Below are 21,607 nucleotides of genomic sequence, written 5' to 3'. Positions count from 1 at the left end.
GTTGTCCTGTCACTCCACCAAAAACAATGGTACTGGTATTATAAATAAATAAGTTTTTCTCTTTATTATTTTACGAATTACAATTTCCGATTTCCTTACACTGGCATTGCTATTTTATCCTTCGGGATACTTGACGTGAACGAGGCTTTGCAACCGAGCTTTGGTAAGTGATTTGCGAGAGAGAGAGAGAGAGAGAGAGAGAGAGAGAGAGAGAGAGAGAGAGAGAGAGAGAGAGAGAGAGAGAGAGAGAGAGAGAGAGAGAGACAGAGAGAGAGAGAGATAGAGAGAGAGAGAGAAAGAAAGAGAGAGAGACAGAGAGAGAGAGAGCGGAAAAAAAGAGAAAATAAAAATTGACAAATACACAACCTTAGCAGCAGTGGTCGATGGGTTATGATATGAGAACTAAAACAAAAAAAAACAAAAAAAAACCTTTGCTCCTGTAATTTTTAAGACTATCAACCCATCTACACCCGTATACGACGGAACCCATACAAATTTTGTCAATTGGTGCACCAAGCCAAAGCTTAAAGAGGGCACCAGAATATTTTCATATACATTAGGATATGAAAATAAAGTGACAGAATGTCTCATAAAGGCTCGGCGTATTTTTCTCGAAATATTTCCTTTTTCTTGGTGCACTCAAGTGATTTGCGTCTTAGATAGTTGTCGAACTATCTACTTATTCCACCCTCCCTATCCCATAAAAATGGTACGACCCTGGTTTGACTTCCAGTTTATTATTGTTTTGAAAAATTAATAGGCTTATTCAGCTTATTCCGGATTTTTTTTTGTATTCCTTAGAACACTTGAAGTAAAACATGGTGAACAGATCAAATCCCTTCAAGAGGAATTAGAAGCTGAACGAGACTCGTCATTATCACGCTGGCAACAAGAAAAGGATGATTTGGTCAAGCAGTTAAATATGACAAAAGAAGTGGAAATGCAAATGAAGTCATCAATGGATTTAATTCAGAAAGATAATGATAAACTGCTAAAAGAGCTTGGGGCAATGAATGAATTGATTAATAGCCTTGAAGCTGGGAAAGCAGAGCTGGAAAAGGAACTAGAGACTTATATTTTGTCACAAGTAAATCTCAACTTTCTAATGTACTTAGTAGTGTTTTACTAGAGGTTACTACACAAAAAGTTCTTTTCGACACGCCTTTTACCCCCAGAGTTAAGGAACTTTCCACCCACCCGTTCTTAATTACTATTTTTATCCAAATAATACGACGCTAATCGTATTTCTTTTTTTAAGCCTTGAGGGCCTAGAGGGGTTCACGCTTGTAACCCTTACTTTAGTCTAAATTTTTAGTCTTTCGAGGTGAGTATCTAGGATTTTTTTTTTTTTTTTTTTTTTAATTTAAGATAAAACGTATTTATCTAAGATATCAATCTTAAGTAAAACAACACTTACCTATTTATTGTGATTTTTGTGAGCATACCTCGGCCCTCCAAAGGTAAAAGTACGTATATGCACAATTTTTCACTTCTCGACTTAATGCCACCACCATACTAAAAAAAATGTGCTGAATCGAATGGTATATGTAAGAAGGCTCTAGTCCAAATATTAACGGAAATAGCATATGGATAAAGTACGTATCTGAAAAATTTCTGGGCGCATCCAAAGGTAAAAGTACGTATCTGTGTAGATACGTACTTTCACCCTTGGTACGTACTTTTGCCTGTGGCCGGCACATTAAAATGAGAAAGGAAACCAAAGGTCAAAGTACGTATATGTCATGATTCAGCACAATCATCATTGTTTGTTTACCAGAGCAGAGCTGAACAACCAGCAACTCTGAGCTATGAAAGAGTACTGGCATAGAATGTCAAGAGGCTTTCTAAATTTACAGAGAGCGTTGGTTATACAAAAGGAAAGAGATTTAAGGTAAGAAAATTTTGCTTCATGCTATTTTGGAACCTTTTCTCCAAGTAGGCCTAAACCCTCTGGTAAAACCCCATCTGTACTACCAGGTAGGTACAACAGACCCGCTACAACCAGTTTACACAGCTAGCTATGTAGCTGTCGAATTAGTACAGGAGAGCAGCGTCATACCAAATTACCAACCAACCACCTAAAGCCATTTTTTTAGTATTGCCTACAAACATGACTTACCTTTGAAATAAAATAAAAAACAAGGGATGCATCAAAATAACCCCTAGAACCTTCTCTGTCATCTGAGATAATCAGGGATTAGTTTGGTCAACTATTACTACATTGAGAAAAAATTGAGGGCCTCTAAATATTGCTTACCTTAGAAACAAAAAAAAATGTATCAAAATAGCCCTAGAACCCCCTCTTTCATCTGAGATAATCAAGGTTGATAACAAGTTCTTAGAATTCCAATTTTTCAGGACATTGGCATGTCAAGCAAGTACAAATGAGGCATCAACTTCAAATACCGACTTGCCATCTTCCAGTGAAGAGCAACGAGGAGCTAGTTCATGGTCCCCCCCCAGAAATCATCCAGATACATCAAACACCAGACATATCACCCAATTTTTCTGGACATTCTCGATCAAGTGACAACACTGATGGAGAAGCTAAAACTAAGGCACAGTTAAAACACTTTGCTGATGAAGAATTCGAAAAAGAAGATTTAAGTAGAGGTGATAGTGATGAGTCTGATATTGACTGGGAGGACGTTGAAGGGACATTTGGGTCTTCTGATGATGAAAGGCAGACAACTTTGAAGAAGAGGAGAAAGCTCTTTACAGATTTAGTTCCTCTTTCGGTCAGTAATGATCTTACATCAGATCATCCAGAGTACAATCTGATCCATTTTCCTACCGATCCTTTCCTGCCCTTGGAAGATTCGGCTTCGGATGCAGCAGCTTATGAGACCCAAGATGACCAGCTAAATTTGGACAATCAACCATCTAATGAAAGCAACAATGCTGTTTGTGAACCTGATTCCTCAGACCATGTCATGTGTGTAATTGACGCTGTAGCAGCAAGGTCTGTGGGACAAGATAGAGAAAATAGACGTGAAGAAAATGGTGGAGGAGAAGGAAGGTCTATTGTTGACCTTACTCCAAAACGAGTTCGCTCAGAAAAAGATAAATTTGAAAGAGATGTTAAGAAGTATCCATTTCCTGACGAACCTGGCTGTAAATCTAACAAATGTACAAACTCATGTTTGAAGTTTTCCAGTGTAGAATTCAGGAAAATTTATGACACATGTTGGAGCAAAGAATATAAATCAAGACAAATGTGGCTCGCTTCTTTGCTGACATTCCTACCAGTTAAAAGAAGGACTATTGCCCCAGAAGCTGTGTGTATAAAAAAAACTACAGTTAGGTACAGCCTTCCCAGACATTCGAATGACGACCCCACACTTACCCCAAAAGTTGAAAACTTGCCAGTTTGCAAGTCTACATTCCTTGGTTGTCTAGGATTAGGCAAGAATGACAGAGTGATTTTTACAATCAAGTCAAAAATTGAAAGGGATGCTCTTGGGAATGAGCTCAAGGACGGAAGGGGCCATAAAGTGGCAGGGCCACCAAACAAAGTTGATCGAAGCCTTGTGATGCAGCACATTGAAAGCTTTCAGCCAGCAATTCCACACTATCGTCGAGCTCACGCTCCAAATGTTCGGTACCTTTCTCGTGATTTGAGCTACAAATTTATGGCAGAAGACTTTAATGAAAAATATCCAGCAAATAAAATCTGTGATGAGACATATAGGAAGATTCTTAATGGTATGAAAGTATCATTGTGCATGCCCCAAAGTGACAGCTGTGACATTTGCACACTATTAAAAGAGAAAGTAGGGGCTGCGAGAACTCCTGGTACAAATGGTGAGGCAACCGAGAAAGAGACTGAACTGTACAGAAAGCACATAGATCTTGTTGAACAGGTTTCAAAAGCATTTTCTGAAGATAAGCAGAAATACGAAAAAGATTCAACTACCATGTTGTTCACCGTGGACCTACAAAAAGTGTTATTGCTTCCCATCATGCACAGCAGAAAGGAGGCCTTTTTTCTATCAAGACTCGTGTGTTTTAATGAGACGTTTGCCCCCGTTAAGGCCACCCAACAAAACCAGAACCTTTGCGTTGTTTGGAACGAATCTCGACAAGGACGTGATGCACCTGATATAGGTAGTGCCTTCCACAAGGTCTTAAAGATGAATAGGGATATCTTGCACTTCATTTTTTATACTGACAATTGCTGTGCCCAGAACAAAAATTGGACAATTTTTAGTGAATTTGTACTGATAGTCAACAGTGAAGGAGGACCTGAAACGATTCGTATCAAGTATCTAGTGAAAGGCCATACGCACATGGGGGCTGACTCCATACACGGATCGAGTGAGTCTCGAATTCGAAAAAGGGATGTTCTTGACTTTGAGGATTTGTGCGACACCATAGAAAAAAGTAGAAAATTCACGAAAGCCGTGAAAATGGACATAGAAGACTTTTGCCAGTGGAAAAGCTTAAAAGCTCCTGGCATCGTCATGAAGAACTTGGGCGTGACCATTGATGAGTTCAGTGAGGTCTGTTTTAAGAAGGGAAAAACAGAACTGTTCTATAAAACTAGCCCTGAGGGTGAAGAAAAGAGTCTAAGTTTTGTGCCAAAAAAGCTGGTTAGTACAATCAAAGAGGCAAAGTATCCTTTGCCAGATCCGATTCTTGACGCAAGGGGGGTAAAGCCAGAAAAGAAAAAGGCCATCTTAGAAAAACTTGTACCTTTTATGAATGAGAATCGCCGTACATTTTGGCGCACTATGCCTTCATCAACAGCTTCTGTCGATTTGCTGAAGCACGGCTGTGTTTCTTAGCTGCCTGCAGTATTTCAGTGATTTCTTTTTATTTTTTTTATTTTTTAACTTCTAATTATTTGAATAAAAAAATGACTTGTTGTACATGCTTCATACGTGGTTTTACCTTCGGTATACGTCATAGATACGGGGTTTTGGGCAGAGTAAAAGTGCGTTTTATGTTTTATACAGACTTTTACCTTTGGGACTTCATTCAAATTCGAGTCTCGAGTCAAAGGTAAAAGTACGTATATGTCATATACGCACTTTTACCTTTTGAGAGCGCCTCTTTATATGAGTAACGGTCCAATGGTAAAAGTACGTATCTACTGTTTCAGGCTTCGGGGCAGTAATAATAGAAAATTTTACTTAAAAATATGAAATCCCCATATTTGTTTACCTATTTAACTAATTTCCAGAATTAGCCAGTGTCCAGTTTCACCGTAAACCGTATTTGAAGCTCTCAAAAGTACTCAAACTTTGAGCCGTGATTTATCGAAATAATGAAAAGTGTAGATACGTACTTTTACCTTTGGAGGGCCGACCTGATCACATAGAAGCAGGAGGCGGGTGGAAAAGTTTAAGATTGCGGGCTAAGAATACATGTGTCTTTTACCCCTCCTCTCTTCTAACAAAGTCTCCTGGTATCAAACTGCTCAAACTGTCCTTAAATCAAAACTCTAAAAATGTAATTTTTTTCAGCAATTTGTCAAATAGTTCCCGGCATTGAACTGTAAGTAAAGAGTGGCGCATATCAATAGCAACCGAAACATTAAAAAAGAATTTGGATTACAATCTATTCCTCAAAGGAATATGTCTAGTAGGCTGATTTTCTTGTCTGATTCTCTTTTCTCTGATTTATTAAAATTCTTTAAACTATTTATTTAAACAGTTTCTTGATCATTTCACTGACTTCTGAAGACTTCTGAAATCAGAAACAAAACAGATGTTTACCTTTTTTGTAGAATAAATGAAACCGTTAAGATGAGCTGCAGCTCCTATGTTGCAGAGCTGCTAATTATTTTTAGTTATAACCACCCAGCGTGGCAATAAAGCATTGATTTACGGTGTAGTGAGTTGACCGCAAATTCGTTTATTTTCACGGAAATTGAGTTGACCGGACGAACTAAAGACGAACACTTGCCGCTTTATCAATCAAAGTAAAGAGTAGCGCTAAAACAGCAGAGACAGGGATTGTCTTATATAAAGAAAGCTGACTGTCATTTTTTATGTTGGTTTACCAGTCCGTTCTTGAAAGTGTTTAGAATAGGATAAATATAATCATTTGGTAATTGCAGGTGTAATATATCCTGGTTGCCTTACAAAACATTTGAACTGAGAATTGGGTTTTTCAAAACAGATTCAGGTAGCCTAACAAGCCCTTTCATTTTCGAAGCTCTCGAAAATAGACAAACCTTTTGTCACGTTGCTCTTGTGTTAGAGTCTTTTCTTGGAGCTTTGAGATAAACAGGTAATCTTTAACGTAAAGAACAGGATTTTGAGGCGACAGCAATCCTCCGTAATGAAAGACAAAGTCTGTTCGTTTGGTTTTTACGTTGCATTTTACTTTTATTTCGACGAAGAAAAAAATCTATTTAATGTATGCTCCTTTTCAATTTCATCTTCAACTTTGTCCCAAATGTGAGAGTCTCATTTTACACTAAGAATAAGGTGTCTCATTTGTATTTGCTTTACATTATGTAACATCGGTATTGTAAGTATAAGAGGGCTATTTCAATCTATGCTTTCAAATAATTCATTGGACGCGGAAAGGGGGGATGAAGTGCAAAAATTGATTTTCATTTCATAATTTTCAAATTTTTTAGTGGAAGGGGGGGAGGAATACCAATGTATGCTTGCAGTTAGAATATTCCTCGCAATAGAAGGGGTGCTCCTCCCATATTGACCTGAAGTAGCTTTCAAGGAATTTTGGAGAAATTGTGCATAGAAAGGAATTTTTGGGGTTTCAGTCCTTTCCCTGACACATAAAAACAGATCAACAGGCATTCCTTCCTCCTTAGTCCCTGATGCACAACTATGCATCTATGCAATACAGTGAGCATGCAAATGCAGTTTCAAATGAATTAACCCGCTCAAACGAAGTTTACAAATAATAATTTTCTATAATAACTATTAGTTTCATGTGGAGCGTATATCAAATAGTTCAGAGTAACGAACTGTGAGTAAGGAGCGACGCGGCCTAATAATAACTGGAAATCTAAAAAAAACTTAATTTTGATAACAATAGCTACATCAAGAGAATTTGCTTTTTATGCTGATTCCAAATATATAAAGTTCATCAAGTTTAATGTTACCCATCAAAAGCTAAGACCCTGAGAAAATTTGTCTGATTTTCGAGAAAGGGCGGAAATGACCCCAAAAGGTCAAGCAGTCTTAATGAGAATCATATCAGATTCAGTATACCAGAGAACCCTACTGTAGAAGTTTCAAGCTCCTATCTGTAAATATATTGAATTTTGTATTTTTTGCCAGAAGAAAGGTCACGGATGCGTGTTTATTTCTTTTTTTGTTCTCCTAGGGATGATCGTGTCCAACCAATGGTCCTAGAAGATCGGGAGAGGGCTCATTTGGACAGAAATTAAAAGTTCTAGTGTCGTTTTTAAGTGAACAAAAAGTTGGAGGGCACCTAGCCCCCTTCCCGCGTCTTTTTTCAACAAAGTTGTCCGATCAAAATTTTGAGATCATTCTTTTCTTCAGCATAGTTGAAAGATTTAATAACTATGTCTTTGAGGATGACATGACCCTCCATAGCCCCCGAGAGAACGGCTATAAGTTATGAAATTTTCCCATTGTTTACATATAGCAGTGGTTATTGGCAAGTATACATATCTCGTTGCTCAGTGGTAGAGCATTCGACTGCAGATAGAGAGGTAATCGGTATAAGGCCGGTTGTCCTTACTTTTTCTTTTTTTTTTGAAAAAATGTAGAGCTATGACATTGAACTTTAACATAAAATAACTAACATTTTTATCAAATAGTTCATGGTAACAAACTGTAAGCAAGGAGCCACTCGGTTCAATAGTAACCATACTGTAAACAAAGATAATTGATAGCAGTCGATACATCAACAGAAATGGCTTTATATATAGATTCTAATATATGAAGTTCATTAAGTTTAATGTTGCACTCAAAACCTACGCATCTGAGAAAATTTGCCTGATTTTCAAAAAAGGTGGAAACATCTTCAAAATGTTGAGCAATCTTGATGGTTGTTTGCCATTAATGCAGTTTCCAATCTTCATGGCGTAATGGCTTAATGGCAATCTTTAGCTGACTTTTCACTTCTCCTTTTTCTAAGATGCTTTCCTTGAAAAATGCTGTTTTTTTTATCTTTATTGAAAGAATAAAAAAACGACTGGTCCCCCCCCCCTAGATTTTGGAAAATACATTTTACCCCCTCCCAAATTTTTGGTGAATTGACGCCACTGAAGGAGAGCTGGGCTTACCTCCCTCTCATGCTGGAAAAATAAATATTAATGTGTGTTCCAAGTAAGGAGCGACACGGCCCTATAGGAACCGAAACTCTAAAAACACAGTTTTGATAACATTAGATACATCAAGAGAATTGAATTTTTATGCCGATTCAAAATATATAAAGTTCATCAACCTAATCAGCCCCTGTCCCCGGTATTATTTGAAGAACGATAATAAATTAAGTGAAAAAACAAGTTTCTTCAACTGAAAGTAAGGATTGACATTAAAACTTAAAACGAACAGAAATTATTCCGTATATGAAAGGGGCTGCCCCCTCATCAATGCCTCGCTCTTTGCACTAAAGTTTGACTTTAGAACGACTCCTGAAACACAAGGGCCGTTTAATTAGAATAAGAAACTTTTTAAAGTAGTAAAAAACTTGTTATAGGGAAACATACGAAATTTTTTTGGCGTAATTGTCTGTGGGGAGGGGGTGGGGTATTTTCAACAGGGATAATTTACCGTGGGGAGGAAATTTTCTGGAGGTAATTTTCCAGAAGAAATGTTACACGAGGGGAGGGGAATTCCTGGCATGACTGAAAAAGGGTTAGAAATTAAAAAAAAAAGTTTGTCGGTATAATTGGTTTGTCGGTATATTGAACTGATTAGCTATCTCAACATTTTCACTCGTTAGCAATTTTGTCCTATCCAGATAAAAATTCTCTTTTTGTGGTACAAAATAGAGGAAATGATATTAAAAAAGGCACCTTGTCCGATATCCTATAACTATTGGTTTGACGGGATTACTCTTGTTAAAAAAAAAACTACTGTTAACTACTTTTTTTCCTTTCAGTGCAAAAAATCAATTGGTGGAAAACTAGCCTAGGACTCTTTGGGGTTGGTGGCCTATGCCTGAGTATGAAGAATGTTTTAAGAGCATTTCAGTACGGAGTTCTTCTGATTATCTTCCATTTTTTTTCTTTTTTTAGATTTTTTTATGGGCCTTGCAATAAGGAGTTTCCTTGCAAATGCACAAAGTTAGGAGTCAAGAAAATGCTTTGGCGATAAAACCTAAAACCAACTGAGAAAATTGTTCATTTTATATTCTGAAAGGCTCATCTCTTTTAAAATAGGCTGTTGGATGAATATTCTTTATTCTGCATTATTTTATGAGACGTGGTGTACAGCTCTTTAAGGGAAATTTGTTCCAGACAGTGTCAATGAAAAACTATCAGATTGGTGATTCTGTAGATGGACAAACGTCCCCTAGCGTTATTGCAGCTGTAGTTGAAGAAAATAGAAGACTTCGGGATACTAATGATGAACTGCAAGCTGAGTTGGAGACTGCCAAATCAAGATTGTCAAGGTAAGGGCATTAAAAAGTCATAATCTTTTAAACTTGTATTTCTGTGTCCTTGAAAGTAGGTGACTGTGATGCACATACAAATTTTGCAATATATATTTAAAGCTTATGGATGCAATCAGTCGTTATTTGCACTTGCTACTGGGATGTGACTATTGTTTATTATTATTATCCTTAAATTATTTGAAAAAAATATTTTAAAATTGTATTGCCGTTGATACTATTTCAAGGCAGCTCCTGCTGTTAGAATTAAATTTTTATTAATACTTTAAACCTTTTCTCTTCTTTTCTTCTCCGTAGAGATGTTTAGTCTACGTTCATGCACCACTGTTTTTCCATGTCTTTTTTTTTTAGTAAAATGTCCGTTTTTCTGAAATTACCACCAGATTAAATTTTTAGAAATTGTGTTTATCTGGAACCGTCTAGATACACAAGCCCTTTTAGCCAAAAAAAGTTTGAGATTTGAAATGTCCAAGCCGATCAGCTTTATAAGCCAAATACTGAAGAGAAATTTGAGAAAGAAGACATATTGCTCGATTTAATTGTAATCTACCAATGATCTTTCTGAGAAAAGGTTAAGAATTCAATTCCTCCTTCCTGTTAATGCATCAAAGAATTATCCATTTTATAATTTTTTTTTTCTTCTCGGACTCGTTGTGATTCTCACTGTTGTTTCTTTTCTAACAGCAGATTTTATTTATGATTTGATGCGATCATCCCTGTCGCTCTTCTTCTAACCACAGACTTTGTTTCCAATATTTTAATTTGAGGCTCTTAGTGACGCTTGTTGTCGCATGTCTTCTAGTCGCAGATTTCGTTTGCGCTTTATTTTCGTGCATCATTACATCAGATATTTTTCCACGCCTTTTGCTTTAGCTATTTATATTCATTCAAAATCGTTTTCAAGAAAAAATTATTCATGCATGCCTACATAAATAAATAGACAGTTGCTCGTTTAAAAGGAGTAAATATGTATATTCATTATTATTTAGTTTGAAGTCACGAGGTGTCAAATAAGCAATTTCAATTGAGTTTTAGACGTTCTGGTGTTAATTCAGTCCCTCTTTCCTGTTAATGCATCAAAGAATTGTCCATTTCATAGGATTTGTTTTCTTTTGTGACTCGTTGTGATCCTCACTGTTGCTTCTCTTCTAACCGTAGATTTTATTTACGATTTTATAAATTCGTTGTAATTCTTGTTGTCACATGTCTTCTTGCCGCTGATCTTGTTTGCGCCTCATTTCCAGCATCATTACATCCGACATTTTCCATGCCTTTTACTTTAGCTGCTCGAATTCATTCAAAATAATGTGAAAGTTCGCATGAAATCGTAGATACCGAAAACTTCTTTCCCAGCTTTTCCCCGGTCGTCATGTTTTGGATTTAATGGCATTGTTGTATAATTCAGTAACAACCAGGAATTTTCATGTTCATTTGTCATATTGTGTGTTTTTTCACGTGACATAGATACTAAATTGTAATTCCTCTTTCTTTTTATCAATCACAGACTCACACACGCTAAACTAATGTGTTCCTTCAATCCATTGGAATTTTGATTTGTCTTCTAACCGCTCAAGCAAGCTAAACTAACACATTCCTTCATTCCATAATAATTTTGCTTTGTCTTCTAACATCAGATTTTATTGTGACCCAACAATTTAAGAAGGAACAAAAAAAATAACGAAATATAAATACTTTAGGAGCCATGGCACATGGCACGAAAAAAAAGACTAAAACTGAAATTTTGGGGTCAATAGCCCACAGCATGAGAAATTTCCCATTGGCACCATTATGATATGTCTCGCAAATTTAATGAACGTAAACTGTCTTAGGGGTGAGAGGGTTTCCGACTAAAAAAAAAGCCTATGCTAACCCATTCCTAACACACAATCTTTGAAATTCAGGAGGGGAGGGGGCAATTTCCTGACCATCTTGAAACAGGTGTTCTTGAGGTCATTTAATGATGCTATTTATTTGTGAATTATGATTAGATATATATCCAACGTCAATAATCGAAACACACTCCTCACAAAAATAGGTTTGAATAAGATACACCATATATAGCTATCAGCCCAGATGAATCGAATGAGGCCGTCAGTAAAACCGCTAAATGTCTGGCCTTTGCTATAACCTTAATCAAAATGCGGGATTTTCTATCACTTCCTTTCGTCAAATTTAGTTACTTCATGCTGCAGTTGTTTCATTCTGGGCGGTGCATATTACTGAGACCGTTCTAAGTTTAAATTTGTGCCCAGCTATTTTATTCCTTGGCTAAATATCTGCTTGTACTACGCACTATTCTCCGGAATTGTTTGCTTATGCTTCCTAATTATTCTCTTCAGTGCCATGCTTATAATTTGTCTTTTCCGTAGGCTATAATTGTTATACATTTTGCTCAAAAGTGTTTTGGTTATTTATGTGGTTTTACACAACATGGAAATAACATGTAGGTGAAAAAAAATTGTATTTTCATAGTACAAAAAAGTTTGAGATTTGAAATGTCCAAGCCGATCAGCTTTATAAGCCAAATACTGAAGATAAATTTGAGAAAGAAGACATATTGCTCGATTTAATTGTAATCTACCAATGATCTTTCTGAGAAAAGGTTAAGAATTCAATTCCTCCTTCCTGTTAATGCATCAAAGAATTATCCATTTTATATCATTTTTTTTTCTTCTCGGACTCGTTGTGATTCTCACTGTTGTTTCTTTTCTAACAGCAGATTTTATTTATGATTTGATGCGATCATCCCTGTCGCTCTTCTTCTAAACACAGACTTTGTTCCCATTATTTTCATTTTAGGCTCTTAGTGACGCGTGTTGTCGCATGTCTTCTAGTCGCAGATTTCGTTTGCGCTTTATTTTCGTGCATCATTATATCAGATATTTTTCCACGCCTTTTGCTTTATTTATTTATATTCATTCAAAATCGTTTTCAAGAAAAAATAATGCATGCATACATTCATAAATAGATACACAGTTGCTCGTTTAAAAGGAGTATATATATTCATTGTTCTTTAGTTTTAAGTCACGAGGTGCCAAATAAGCAATTTCAATTGAGTTTTAGACATTCTGGTGTGAATTCAGTCCCTCTTTCCTGTTAATGCATCAAAGAATTGTCCATTTCATAGGATTTGTTTTCTTTTGTGACTCGTTGTGATCCTCACTGTTGCTTCTCTTCTAACCGTAGATTTTATTTACGATTCGATATATTCGTTGTAATTCTTGTTGTCACATGTCTTCTTGCCGCTGATCTTGTTTGCGCCTCATTTCCAGCATTATTACCTCCGACATTTTCCACGCCTTTTACTTTAGCTGCTCGAATTCATTTAAAATAATGTGAAAGTTCGCATGAAGTCGTAGATACCAAAAACTTCTTTCCCAGCTTTTCCCCGGTCGTCATGTTTTTTATTTAATGGCATTGTTGTATAATTCAGTAACAACCAGGAATTTTCATGTTCATTTGTCATATTGTGTGTTTTTTCACGTGACATAGATACTAAATTGTAATTCCTCTTTCTTTTTATCAAACATAGACTCGCAGAGGCTAAACTAACGCATTCCTTCAATCCATTGTAATTTTGCTTTGTCTTCTAACCGCTCAAGCAGGCTAAATTAACACATTCCTTCATTCCATAATAATTTTGCTTTGTCTTCTAACATCAGATTTTATTGTGCAACGTTTTCCATTGCAATTCAAGGTGATTTTTGCTGTTCCTTGTTCCCTGTCTTTTTCTTTAGCTATTGAGTCATTTATCATCTTATGTAATTTTGCAACCGTCATAGATACTAAAAACAATACGACCACTCTTCGGGGGGGGGGGAGCATAATTTATTGTGTTGAAATGTATATAAATATAATGTCACTTTCATAATGTAATGTCATTTTCAAAAACCTATATGGAGCAGTTTTCGAAACAAAAACACTGTTATAAGAATATTAAGTAGAATTGCGTAGCTAATGGCCAGGAAGTCAGAACCCAGTTTAAGTAATTTCCCTTTCTTTGAAGCTTCGGTGTGAAACGTCTAATAAGACCCATTAGATGAAATCACTTCCCGATTATATTAAAATTGAAAATTTTTCTTTTTTCCTTCTAATTCTGGATCCTTTGAATTTAGAAATGCAATAATGTTCACATGGCAATGACCAATGTATTTATCGTCTATTTGATCCTTCGGGTATCATAATATAAAACGGATTGTCTTAGGAAATTGGGGAAGGGCAAATTTCAGCGAAAATTTGGATTTCCAAAACCGTATTAAAGCGTTGAAGCCGATCGGAGGGCGATCTGCCGCCCCTTTCACCCCTGATATGCCCAGGGGAACCGCGCATCTCCACATGACATCCAGTGGCGTCAATTGGGGGGAGGGGACTTGGACATATACTCTCCTAGATTTTTTTGTCCCCTCCCCCTAGATATTGGGCAATTCATTTTTTCGGGAAATTTCATTTTTTTCATCGAAAAATGTCTTTTTTTAAATGCCTTGAAGAAATCGAGAAAAAATTGCCCCCTTAAAAAATGTATTTGCCCCCCCCCCTACATTTTTCAAAAAAAATGCACTGCAAGCATCGTGTCAAAATATAAAGATATCCATTTAAGGAAAACTTTCGAATGGTCTAATATGTACCCCCAGGGGTGACATGCCACTCCTGGATTTTTTTATCAAAAATTTAAAGTTTTGGTACCCATCTTAAGGGTTTGAAAGGATCATTGGTAACCAACCCCTCTTGTTTCACTTGTTGCCATCGGATGGCCCTGTATCTCCGCGTGGTATCGGATCAAATCTGTGAGATAACCATTTCACCCAGATTAGTCAAAATTCCCAAAAATACACCTTCAGGGTGGCTATGCTCCATGTCCAATGCAATTACTTCGACTAGGGTCCAAGATTATTCAAATCACTAATTGTTCACTTATATTTTCATAGAGAAGCTGGATATGCTAAACCTCGTTAAATACCTCCACCAACCAACCCCTTCACTGCCGAATTTTTAGCTAAAAGGTAAAATTCTTGCACCGTTTTTGCATTGTGTCACTAAAATTCTATTCTTGAAACTCTCAGTTTTGCACTGAGTCGATGTGTAGCCAAGCAATGCCCACATTCTTTTTGTAAATATCACTTATTCTATTGCAAAAACAAGCAAACACTAGTTGAAGTGAAAATTATCTATGTTTTTTATGCTTGAGAGCCCTTATCAACTAGTAGTACTTAGTTTTGCCTTTTTTTGGGTTCATTGTTCTTTTGCAATAATGTTTGCTGCTCCAAAAAACAAAAGTGCAGTCAAATCGCAGTATGCGGTTGTGCCTCAAAGCTCAATTAGAAGTAGGTTTTGCAATAGATGGTTAAATTTAATTGTATTCTTCATGAAGCAATTACATTTATATTCGACAGCTATATTTCCATATTCATTAATAAATAAAAAACAAATTTTTCTACGGATACGTACGTTGGACACTTTTGATTGAAGGGGGGGAAATAAATTCAAAAGAATGCGACGAACCAACAAATTGAAAAAATTATGAAAGAAGCCATAAAAATGGCCGAAGGTCTTAAGAGTTATCCCTGGGAAACCCTGGGAAAGACTTGTTTCCTCTTCTTAGTAGATTCTAGTTGAAAAGCGGCTTCAGATTTATTGCTGTTTTGGCTATCTCCACTTCTTGGCTACAGAGTGCCATCAGTTCCAACAACATCCTATATACTTCCCTTACTTCCGCCGATATGGTATATACCGCGAATGCTTCCTGTGGCGTTTCCTATCCTAGGTCCAAAATGAAAATAATAAAAGTTAAAACATCGAAGGATTATTCTAAGACAGTAGAATCAAACAGTTCGTGGTAACGAACTGTAAGTATGGAGCGACCCAGCTCAATAATAACTGAAATTCTAAAAAACGAAATTTCGACACCAATAGATATATCAAAAGAATCGGCTTATTATTCTGATTTTAAATATATGAGTTTCATTAAGTTTATTCCTTACCCATCAAAGGCTACGTGCCTGAGCAAATTTGCCTGATTTTCGAAAAAAAGGAAGAAACGCACCCTAAAAGTCATAGAATCTTAATGAAAATCACACCATCAGATTCAGTGTATCAGAAAACCCTATTGTAGAGATTTCAAGTTCCTATCTGCAAAAAAGTGGAATTTTGTATTTTTGCGAGAAGAAAGATGGTTTTTTTTTTTTTTAATCTCAGGGTTGATCGTATCGACCCAGTGGTCCTAGAATGTCGCGAGAGGGCTCATTCAAACGGGAATTATGGATATTTCCATGGAGGAAATTTTCATGGGGGAAGAGAATTTTCCATGAAGGGGCGCCAGATTTCCCAGCATTATTTAAAAAACTATCAGAAATTAAATAAAACAGTTTTTTTAGTTCTTTCAAAAGAGCTATTTATTCTAATTAAACGGCCTTTGTGATTCAGAGGTCATTCTTAAAAAATTGGAAAAAAGTTCGAACTTTAGCAAAAAGAGCAAGGTATTGACGAGGGGGTGAACCCCCTCATATCCGTAAGAATTTCTTTTCATTTTAAGTTTTAATGTTGCTTCTTACTTTCATTTGAAAAAAACTTATTTTTTTTTTAATGATTAAAAGGAACAAAAAACATAACTAATAGGCAAGAAAACCGAATCGCTAATCAAGACAAAACATTAAAGCTAGAAAGTTATAACTAAAAGCTGAATAAGAACAGAATCGGTGCGTAATATTGTCATCAAATAGCATTTATCGGGTAACTTCGTATTTTGGCTTGGGAAATTTACTTTGGACAGTTTAAAGGCTTCGGCATGATTCCAGTTGGAGGGGCAGACTGAGGAATGTGAAGTACTAGAAAAGATATTCTTTCATGTCAAAATATAAATCAAACAATTTGTATTCTGGATTTGCTCAACGCAATGTAGTAAACCCAAAAACTGGAAAAATAGATACCGTTCATTTAGGGAATACTTTTATTTTCCAGATCACGTTCTTCGGACCTGTCACGGTCAGTGCAATCCTTTCCGCGTCATTGTGATTCTGCTGATTATGATTCAGACCCTGAAACCTGTCAGTTTAAATTAAGAAAACTAAGACAAAGTATTGGGATATCCGAGAGTATTGGTGACTTAAGAGGTGACTTGGATAATAGAGAAGATCAAGAGGTAAAACTCCTTCCCCTTTTCTTCTCCTTTTGGTTCATTTGGGTATTCGTCTGCAGCGTTGACCCAAGAATAGAGCCTATCTTTAAGGTTAAAATTGAGGACTTCCAAATTAGTATTTTCGGTTATTACTATGTATGTTCTGCATAGTCAGTTCTCCCCAAATATTTTATTAAAAAATTATATGTATATATATTATATATATATATATATATATATATATATATATATATATATATATATATATATATATATATATATATATATATATATATATATATATATATATATATATATATATATATATATATATATATATATATATATATATATATATATGCTTTAATAGTAACAGTCATGTCAGAAGTATCGCTTATAGAGATAAAAATAGTTGGTGGAGGGGGGATTTAGAGGAGGAGAATAATCAAGGAAACAATTTGAATGCCATGATGATCCTTGCTTCTTCTTTTTTTCACGTCAGATAAATTTATCTAATCCTCTGGAAATTACTGAAATTAATCTAAAAGTGACTCATGTTGCTCGTAATAGTAGTAATATTACTTTTTAACCAAATAGATCGGAAAAAAAAACTAAGAACGACTCCTCAGACACAAGGGCCGTTGAATGTGAATGAAATGTATTTTTAAAGAACATAGACTGTAGCGTAAAGAACTAGGGTCGAGGAAGGGACAGTCCCTTCATATACGGAATAATCTGTTCAACTAAAACTGTTCGGCCGAAAGAGCTTTATTGTGGCTGTGTAGATTAACAAAAACTCAAGCACAAACATGGAAAAAAATTGTCTTAGATTGTTGACAATATTGTTTATTAAAGGCAAACTAATTACGAGAGTTAATTACGATGGTTGATTGATATATGTTCCCTCCTCCGCCCTAAAAATATGTATTCATTGATATACGGCTATATTAAACTATATTTTATTATTCTGCATTCCTATCATATTTTATTCGTTTTATTTAGGTACCTTCTTGTACTATAATTTAGCTAAATTTCAGGAAACTGTTTATTGTTATTATCTTTTACATCACTTACGGAATGATTCGTTGGCTTACCATTTAAGCTGGTGCTGCTAAAAGGCTTATCTATTCTTTTCTTTTCTTACTTACTCTTAGTTTTTCACTGAATCTATTATTTTTCAAGTATGACTAATATTAAAGAGATGTCTTTCAGAAAAAAAATATTATAAATTCGCATAGTCAACCCCTGATTTCAGTCGCCTCTGTTTGCCCAATCGTAAAGATTTGAACAGGAATAATGAACTTAAAATAATTACAGGTCTCAGAATCTGTTTCAATCTCTTACATTCTCTTCAGAAAAAATGCAATCAGTAAAATACGGTTGAGATAGTAGCAAAATCTGATAGGATAGACATGGGAATAAAATTAAGGCCTATCTATCTAGGAAGTGGGTCAAACTGTACTTTCTGTAGGCTTAAGTGAGCCAAAATTCCCTTATGACGACCAGTAGAGCCTCTCTCGACTCCAAGAGAGAGCTTGTCTGAATCACTTCTTAGTTCGAAAATATTAGGAGGTTTATCATTGGAGATTAGTTTAGATAGATCTTGGAGGCTGATAAATTTAAAACAGAATTGCATATAGAAGCGTTGGTACTTAACCTTGCATTAGGGCTTAGGCTCTCACTGTAATGAACTTATAGGGTCTATTGTTTGGTACTGTACTTTCGGCACTTGCAAACTAAAGATCGGATTATCAAATACAATGTTAATATCAGCTACTATCCTGTTCAAATTAAAAGGCAACAAAGGAAATCAGTATTTACTTCGTGGTATGATGAGCATCTAACTCTGATTTCGCATAGCCTTTTTTTCGGCGGTCACGTCCATGAATTTGGTAAAACATAAAATTGTTCCTATCAAATCGCTCCGTTGCATTCGTTAGACAGTCGGTGAAAATGGAACCTAAAACACACAAATTGGTATTTTTAGCCTATAGCAGATCTTTTGAATTTACCATGGTTATATTTGTCAATGGCATAGTTGAAATATTTCACTTTTAGTCATTGAATCACAATTAACTATGCAGTTGCAGGGGGAAAATGGAGGAAATCTCAATAAAAAGAATAAAGTCCGTATTTCTTGAAAGCTTTGGATATATTCAGTTTTAGTTCTCAGTATATAATTGAATGCGTATTCCTTTGTTTTTCTAGTGTGTTCTACAAACTCAAGAGGTTAGAAAGAAACATTTCGCTTTGATTGATAGTCTGTTTATATTATTTATATTGATAGTGTATTGATATTATTTTTCTGTTGCATTGCCAGCATATTACGACTACTCACCGTTTGAATGATTCCGTATTAATTGTGCAAGTGAAATAGTTTAGTGGTAATAATTAATATAATATTTTAAATTTTTCTTTTCCGTTTCTGTTTTCTAATATTTTTTAATGTTTGAAAAAAAGAAAAAAAAACTATATTTATTTCCTATGAGAATTTACCTAAAGCATATTCACTATAGAGATTACTCTAACTCCAGGCTGTTCATAATGAGATTTAGCTAAATTCCAGTGGTAGCTAGAACCAAGAGCCAAAATTCAAATGTATTCTACTTTTGTATTTAAGATAAGACTTGCCAATTAGAATCATATATAAAAAATAGTTTTAAAGAAATTGAAATTGAATATAAATGTTAAAAACTGTGTTCTGAACTAGTCAGAACTCTCCGATCGGATTAACTTTTATGATTGGACCTAACAGTAACCAGATCTCACGTGGATGGCCACTCTTTTACTCTTTTTTACTCGACTTGTTTATCATATTTAAAATCCTTCGTTATTCATCAGGTTTATGAGCAGAGTATAGCAACCCAACTTTTTATGGCAAAAAGAAGCAGCAGTTTTGAAAGCCTGTCTAAACTAAAGGGGAAACTCGTCAAGGTTTTAGAAAGGTGGAAAGCTCATTTTATTGAAGATAGCTCTGGTAGCTGTAGTTCTACAGAGACCTTGAGAGAGAAACATGAGTCATTCCTTCAAGAAATTGAGAATAAGCTTATTGAGGCAGCTGCTACAGAGTCAGTACTTGTTGCTCAATTAGAAGATTTGAAACAGAAATACGAACAGCTGCAAGATATTCAACAGGTAGAAAAAGAGGCTTCATTCCTTATTCTTCATTCCAAGTTAGTCATAACTGTATTCTAACAGCCTAGTGTTCTCATCAATTCTTTTAGACTTGCCGGCGTAAGATTATTTCTTAGTTTAATTCTTGAACGAATTACTGCTCCTGCGAAACGTTTAAAAACGAATGTTTGCTTAGCTGTATATAAATAATGTACATAAGGTGTACATAAGGTGTTTAAGTTCACATAAGGATTTTCAGGCTCTCAATTGTTTCTTCAAGCGATGAATCAAAAGTGACCACGTTGTCTTTGATCAAGTCATTGTTCTTTAATCCGAAAACTCCAAGAAATCATCTTAATGATATGACACAGGTATTCGAATAACTACTATTGCTTTAAGGACCTCTGAAAGCCTGGAACTCCTTTTCAGTTTTTGCTATTTTCATTGTGAATTACTTTAGATAAACATTTTTTAATGTGTAGTGCACGAGAACTTGCATTTATGGCAAAGCGACAGATAAGCTAAACAAACTGCTCACCAGAAACCCGCCCAGACATTGAAAAAATTAGAGCTAATCAGCTAAAAACGGAAACACTGAAAAATGGCAAAACTTCGACCAAAATGTGGCGTTTCAGTGATGAGTTTTGCTTTTAGACTGTATCTACAGTGCATGTCCTGATTTAGACTATAATATTTCGAGTAAGACCGTAATAGGTTCGACTCAATAGAAAGCCACTTTCTTCTAGGGTTTACCTTTTCGTAATAAAGATTTGTTTGTATGTAGTTTTTTAGGGGAGTGGGTAGAAAAATGTCAAAACAGAAGGTAAAAGGTGTTATGCGAAAATCAAAGAAAATGAAAGACAGTTGTGAAATTCGAAGAAGAGCTCCCATGGGTTAGAGCCTGAATCCCAACCTCGGACAAATAGTTATTTGCTGTAAAATTAAAAGAAAGTTATATGAACTTCAAAAGTAAACATCAAAATTTGAGATAAAAACAATGGATATCGAGCTTTAATACAACTGAATTGCAATAACCGGACATAAGAATCTTATTTATTCAACGAAAAAGCAACAGGAAACTTATTAGTAGGGTTGCTCAAAATGAGTCGCTCCTTGAATCCAAGATAATCGAGGCTAAGAGAAAAAACTTTTTTTATACTAATTTGATACTAAACAAATCGACTTCCTGAAGTTTTAGTTGCCCCGTTGGTCTATTCTCAATGGCACTTTAAAAGCTAGCCTGTCAACCGCTTTCCTTTCAGAATTTTTCATATTCTAACTGAGAAATTTTGTACAATTTTCAGTATCATAAGTATTTCTGTATTCGTTTGACTTGCTAAAAGAATTAAAAAGATTGGCATCATTTGTGAAATAGTAACTTGAATTAATATGAGACATAGTTGATATATACATTATTCGGATTAATAGAATCGATTTTTTTCTCAAATGGTTTATCCATGGTGCGAAAGATTATTCAGTTTAACATATCCTTGTGGTCAGAACGAGCCGTGTCTACAAATGCCCATATGAGCGCCTTGACAGGATTTATCCTTGGACCACTCCCCTCAACCCCATTACATCAGAATACTTAATTTCAATAAGGGTACTTTCGTAGTTCAATGCAGATCCTACTCCGACGGGAGAGGTTTAAAAATATAAACAACTAGCGTTTTTAGGTTACACTTTTCACTTCTATGCATTCGGAAGGGAGAGTCCTGTGCAATGTTGCCAACGCGGTATAATTGTACCGCGTTTGGTACAATTTGGAGGCCCTGATACAATACGGTACGTTTGGAAATTTTTTGATACAATCCA

At 35.5% G+C, this 21,607-nt stretch overlaps 1 protein-coding gene across 8 annotated transcripts in view; it reads left to right on the top strand.

Annotated features, from left to right (window-relative positions):
* Positions 1–21,607, top strand: part of LOC148956525 (uncharacterized) — a 161,671-nt gene that overhangs the window by 117,001 nt on the left and 23,063 nt on the right. For all 8 annotated transcript variants that reach the window (XM_089085779.1, XM_089085801.1, XM_089085762.1 and 5 more), the window contains 4 exons: positions 802–1,087; positions 9,413–9,567; positions 16,522–16,702; positions 19,520–19,813. In XM_089085779.1, the coding sequence (XP_088941905.1) occupies positions 802–1,087; positions 9,413–9,567; positions 16,522–16,702; positions 19,520–19,813 (916 nt within the window). The remainder of the gene's footprint in view (positions 1–801; positions 1,088–9,412; positions 9,568–16,521; positions 16,703–19,519; positions 19,814–21,607) is intronic.

The sequence above is a fragment of the Artemia sp. Qi Xiang Cuo genome, chromosome 1 (assembly GCF_049724085.1).
Source record: "Artemia sp. Qi Xiang Cuo chromosome 1, ASM4972408v1, whole genome shotgun sequence".
NCBI classification, from domain to species: Eukaryota; Metazoa; Arthropoda; class Branchiopoda; order Anostraca; family Artemiidae; genus Artemia; species Artemia sp. Qi Xiang Cuo.
This window is presented reverse-complemented; position numbering and strand designations above follow the sequence as displayed.